The sequence below is a fragment of the Octopus bimaculoides genome, chromosome 5 (genome assembly GCF_001194135.2).
Source record: "Octopus bimaculoides isolate UCB-OBI-ISO-001 chromosome 5, ASM119413v2, whole genome shotgun sequence".
Classification (NCBI taxonomy): domain Eukaryota; kingdom Metazoa; phylum Mollusca; class Cephalopoda; order Octopoda; family Octopodidae; genus Octopus; species Octopus bimaculoides.
This window is the reverse complement of record NC_068985.1, coordinates 33,886,941-33,892,940: the sequence shown is the minus strand read 5'-3', so window position 1 is coordinate 33,892,940 and position 6,000 is coordinate 33,886,941. Positions and strand designations below refer to the sequence as shown.

General features: G+C 32.7%; 1 protein-coding gene across 5 annotated transcripts in view; it reads right to left on the bottom strand.

Annotated features, from left to right (window-relative positions):
* The window catches only part of LOC106869170 (nucleolar RNA helicase 2), a 44,163-nt gene that overhangs the window by 7,435 nt on the left and 30,728 nt on the right, over positions 1 to 6,000 (bottom strand). For all 5 annotated transcript variants that reach the window (XM_014914790.2, XM_014914786.2, XM_014914787.2 and 2 more), the window contains exons 4-8: positions 5,206 to 5,225; positions 4,322 to 4,393; positions 2,824 to 2,941; positions 1,500 to 1,685; positions 596 to 744 (exon numbers count right to left, since the gene is read on the bottom strand). In XM_014914790.2, the coding sequence (XP_014770276.1) occupies positions 596 to 744; positions 1,500 to 1,685; positions 2,824 to 2,941; positions 4,322 to 4,393; positions 5,206 to 5,225 (545 nt within the window). The remainder of the gene's footprint in view (positions 1 to 595; positions 745 to 1,499; positions 1,686 to 2,823; positions 2,942 to 4,321; positions 4,394 to 5,205; positions 5,226 to 6,000) is intronic.

Genomic DNA, 6,000 nt, shown 5'->3' with positions numbered 1-6,000 from the left:
ACAAATTTTGAAAACACAACAGGAACAAATTTGGAAAAAAATCTCCCAAAATTAAAAAAACACGTTGATCGTCGTACAAAACTATAGCTGAACTGTTTACACAAATAATCACGTGTTTTCACGAATGTACTAACGAGATTTGCTCAGATATTCTCATTTAAATATGAATAGGTGATTACAGGCGGCTTGGTCACATGAACCAAAATTTTTTTCGGGCGGCTTTGGGCGGTTTGGTAACGAAAGGGTTAAAAGTGAGCCTTCTTAGTACTGAAAAGTCTAAGACAGCAAAACAAAACTGATTGTTTACTATGTTTTGAAAGTGCTAAAATTTTCTTTGGCCACAAGTAACAGCTGAGTGAAAGCTTATTAATGCTACTAAAAGAAATACCATAGGATTACAAGACTAATGTTGAACACGAATTTGGCAAAAGGTCACAGATTTATGATACCTGTGAGACTTTATAACACCTATGTAAATCTCGAGATCATGGTAAATTAGATGTAATATTAACAGTTAATCTATCCTGAACCGGAACAAATATTTCTTTTAATAGCAGAGCAATTAAAATCTAAAGTTTAGAGCTTCATAACATACCTGTACAGTTGTAGAAGTCTTTATTTGTTGCTGGCCAATCAAGTCAACCTTCTTAACATCTTTTTTCATGTATTTTTGGGCAGTTCTATACACCCAGGGCGGCAGAGTTGCAGAAAAAAGTAACGTCTGTGGCTTATGTCCTTCATCCTCTGTGGATTTACAAAAAATAAATTGCTGAATGTACACTGTTCAATCATAGTAACATTAGCTAAGTCATATATCAAAGAATTTATCTATTAAAAAAATCCACATGATGTGAATAAGGAATTTACCATCCCTTATTCCTATGAATTATAAGAATGTAAGATGAACAGTCATATAATTCTAATTTGGTACATACCATCCCAAGAATACAAAAAGTGAATGTCCATACATGCAAAGTCTAATCACAAAGACACTAACCATAAAGTAGATAAATAAACATTTAGCCACTCTCACTTTCCACAGAATCCACACCATACAAATATGTGGGAATGTGTGCACGCACACACTCTCACACAAAGAATCCACATCATGTCACACAGTCAGATACTCTCACCTTCTCATAAATATAAATATAGAATTAGTAAACTAGGTAGAAAGGGCATATGATAAAGATGTGAATGGCAATGAAAGAACTGATGATTGATTCAATTAATTCGTTAATTGGTAAAATAGTTTAATAATAAAGGAAGCAAAATAGACCCAGTGTGTTTTATTGGCATGAATCACCAAAATACAACAAAATGAGAGAGGGTCCACTGAAAGTTATTTTAATAAGGAAATATGTATTATTTGTATAGAAAAATGTGAACTACATATAACTATGCTTTTACTTTTAGCTAATAGATTTTGTGTACCAAGTGTTACAATAAACTTACTCTTATCATCAAATAGTTAATTTCAAAATTTCCACAGATATTACCTTTGTCATAAGCAACCTTTAAAATTTCATCAACAGATTCAGCAAAGCCCATGTCCAACATCTGGTCAACTTCATCCAAAACTACATGTTTAGCTTTCTGCAAAGACATATTGCCTTTCTGGATGTGATCAAGAATACGGCCTGGTGTGCCAACTAAAATGTCCAAGCCCTTCCACAATGCACGCTCTAAAAGAAATAAAAATCTTGTTGAATACATGAAATGATAGTATAGAAGAAAACAAGAGTCATTGATATAAAGATATAAATATCTGCTAATCTATGTAATGAATTGGTTAATTACACAGCCAAAAAAAATTCTTTTACCACAAGCAACCTTCAGAATGTAAGGAATTGGTGATCACATGAAAATATTTATACAATTATTTAGATATATTACTGAAATAAGTATTACTAATTAATGCTTAATTAAGAGTACTATCGTTAATAATCAATGAGCTTTATAAATTGCTCACAAGATACAAATAAAAGCAGTCCTAACAAAATTAATTTGTAACTGCATACACCAAATCAGTAACAACACAATAAAATTCTATAAATGTACACACAAAAATATTGTATATATTATTGAAGGCATACAGCTTAGTGAAGGCTATGGGTTCAATTCCAGGACCAGATGGCACATTGTGCTTTTGCAAGGCCACTTCATTCATGTTCCAGCCTATTCAGCCAACACTGAGTATCACCAGAGTGCTTGTGTAGGCCAGTCTGCTTTCAAAGTGTCACCTCCTTGATATTCTATTGGGTCAACGGGAGCGGGGGTGTCAATGTTTGCTCACAACTACAGAGCAATAAACAAAAGCATATACACACTACTAAGCCACAGTAGCTTGTAAGTAACAGCCATGGATCTCCTGGCTGCCTTTCTTCGCATTAAACCTTATTTTGCACGATGAGCCACCTAAACACATATATGAGCCACCTAAACACATACATTCCACCTAAGCACCTCCACACATGCATATGTATCTGTATGTATATATAAATGACTTTTGAAATTCACTTTGCAGCTTCATGATTTCTATTGCATGGAAGTGTAGGTCAAGGTGACTAATATTTCGAATGTAACTGCTAGATGGAAAGAATAGGGAAGCCTGCAGGTGAGGTGTGTACCCAAGTACCTTTCTCAGCTTGTCCTCACATTGCCATTAGTCTTTTGTAAATAATAAATCTTGTAACTCAGTGGTTTTGTTGTGTGAAGACCGATAGAAAAAAAAACTGGTGGAGAAAGAGTACAGCCAATGCAAAAACAGATGACAATACATGTGTATGCATGCACCTTACATTATTAACCAACATTACTAACCTTGTGGTTCATATGGTACTCCACCATAAAAGCAAAAGGCAGAAAGCTCTCCACAGACTTTTAGAAAATCTTCATATACCTGTTTAGCTAACTCACGAGTTGGGAGTAAGACTAATACCTAGAAAACACGAAAATTGAAATAAAAAATTAAAAAAATTAAATTCAGATAATTTAGGCAAAACATCATACAAAGAAAATAAATATTCAACACACCTTTCACTATTTAGTGTTTCAATTAAATTCTAAAATAATTGTGAAATTTGTAAGACACAATTTTTTTTTTTTAATCAAAAAATATGGAAGTGATCAATGGAATACAATTTTTGTTGAAATATGACTATATATAATAAACAAATATAGCAATTATTTTATAATAAGCACAGAAAAAAAGAACTGTGCACATTGATTGATCTTCAATGTCATAGAGAACACTTGAAAGGAAATATACTAATGTAAATAGTCAATAAATTTTGAGTAATTTCTGAAGACTTAAAAATTAGGTGTAGTTAATTTCAAAAATATTGTATGAGAAATACTTTCAAATGCTTCATTTTATTTTATTTTTAATCATCATCATTTCCACTACCTGGTTATTTTAACAAAGAGCCTCTCCCCAAGAGTAAAAAGCAGATTCTATGATACCTGTGTGCATACAGCTATGATACATGGCAGTGAAACATGGGCTATAACTACAGAGGGCATCCAAAGGCTTGAAAGAAATGAAACTAGCACACTCCACTGGATGGGTAATGTAAGTATGCATTTACAACTGAGTGTAAACAATTTAAGATAAAAATTAGGTAAGAGGCATCAGTTGTAGTGTGCAAGAGAGAAGACTGCAGTGGTATGATTCATGTAAAGCATATGGATGAGAACAGTTGTTTAAGGAGGTACCAATATCTAATTGTGGAAGGAACCTGTGGAAGAGGCAGTGTCAGGAAGACATGGAATGAAATAATGAGAGGATCTTCAGACGTTGGGCCTCACAGAGGAGATAACAAGAGACCAAGACTTCGGGCAGTTTGTTTGAGAAGATACATCAAACTAAGTAAGACTGTGGCTGTCCATACATGCAGGCATGTCCTATATGTCCTACTCTCAAAAAGGGGCCCTTGTCCTGAGGGCTAGTACATGCTGGTGCCACATAGAAACACCCATGCTGGTACCACACAAAAGCGCTCATGTTGGTAGCACTTAAAAAGCATTCAGTACATTGTGAAGTGGTTGTGTTAGGAAGGGCATCAAGCCGCAAAACACATGCCAGTAGACATTTGATGATGATGGGGGAAACTATCAAAAATTCTTAAAATCTCCAACACAATTGGCAATAGTTTACAGCCTGTTTACCAAATGAAATTCTGTCATCACAAATGTAATAACATGATTCTCATCAATATTTTGATTTAAATACAAACAGAAATCTTAGGTGGTTTTGAAAACGTAAAAATTATGTAGAATTATTACAGAGATACGTCATAAAGCATAATTATTTTCTTACCCTAGGCATTCGACCTTCTTTTGTTTTCTTTTTTTTAATCAGTTTTTCTACCAGTGGCAAAACAAAAGAAAGCTGAAATAAAACAAAGCAGTTAACACCTATGTATAAAGAGATAATTAAGGCACAATTTGTTTAACTGTCCTTAAACAAAATTTTAATATAATGTTGCTGATTATATAAGAGGAACACTTAAAATTTGCTTTCTAGATAGCACCTATATAAATTCCATTAACAATGGTTGAGAAGTTACATTCAAAATATAAATATATCATAATCTTTCCACAAACCACCACTTTTACGTCATTCAAAAAAGCCAAGTTAAAGGACATTTAAATAGTAGTAATACCAATTCCAAAGAACATTTCTCCCATGAACAAGAATGTTTAGTATCAGTTCAGCACTGATAAAGCAAGCTTAGTGCTGAAAAGAATTCCTGTCATGATATGACATCTTTCTTTTCAAGCAATGTACTTTATCATCCAATATGTTCTTCCTCTTTTTTAATAAAGTTGTATCTAAGAATGTCTATAATGGAGAAAGATTCAGTGGAGGATTATTGGGTTCAGACATGGTTGATCCATTAATCTCAATAGATTTGGCTTACCTCCAAAGACCATATAACTAATAAACAATTATTTTCACCTTCAGTCATTCTGTAACACACACCAAAATCATTTTTAAGTCATTCACTTCTATCTAAACTTTAATGTGGATGAAGATAAGTCAAGTAATTTTTTTGAATGAAAAGTGGTTTTCTTGAAATGGTTAGCAACAAATAAAACTTTATAAGTGTAGATGCAAAAGTCAAAATATACCAACAATTTTTATTCATAGTTATGAATGAATGAAAATTACTAAAGAAATCATCAAATGAGCAAACTTACTGTTTTTCCAGTGCCGGTTCCTGAAGACAGAAAAATGTTAAAATAAATTACAAAGAAACAGATGACAAAGAATGTAATAAATAATTTAGTGTTTTTTGTTTAAACTTTCTTCAATTATATTAGTAAATACTAAAATAACCGTGAATTAACATTTTTGTTTTATCAACATACAAATTTTAATCAAAATTCAATTGGAACAAATGACAGAATTGTAATATTGGACATGAAAGAACTGTGCAGGAACTGGATTTTCAATTGAACTCGATGGCATATAAAACAACTCCACATAATTTGACACACACACTTTGTGAGGTTGCCTAGCATATACACTGGCACCTCAGACACCCCTCATTATACAGTTTCATGTGTGCAGCAGACACTACTACTCATGAGTAAGATCCCCAAACAGTTTAAATCATTAAAAACTGAACAAAGCATGTCTACTAAATACTAGATTAGGTATTTCAACGCATCACATGACATCATTTGATTTCTAGAAATAAATCTTTCAAAAATGGTGCCTATTTACTTGAGATGTCCGTGTGTAGCAAAAACATTTATTTGGCCTTATAATCTTCCTTCCTTACCTATAGACAAGTTTTATTGGCATATAAAACAATTATCTTTTGTACAGTATGAAACAAGTGGCTTAAAAAAAAAAAATCACATGTAGGTCAGTAAGCTAGAAACAGAATATATTAATGGGAAAGAGGAAGAATGCTGGATTTTACACAAACATTTTCAAATTCATTATGGCTTCCTTATTCCTTTGTTTATATTTTGCACTCTTTTCAA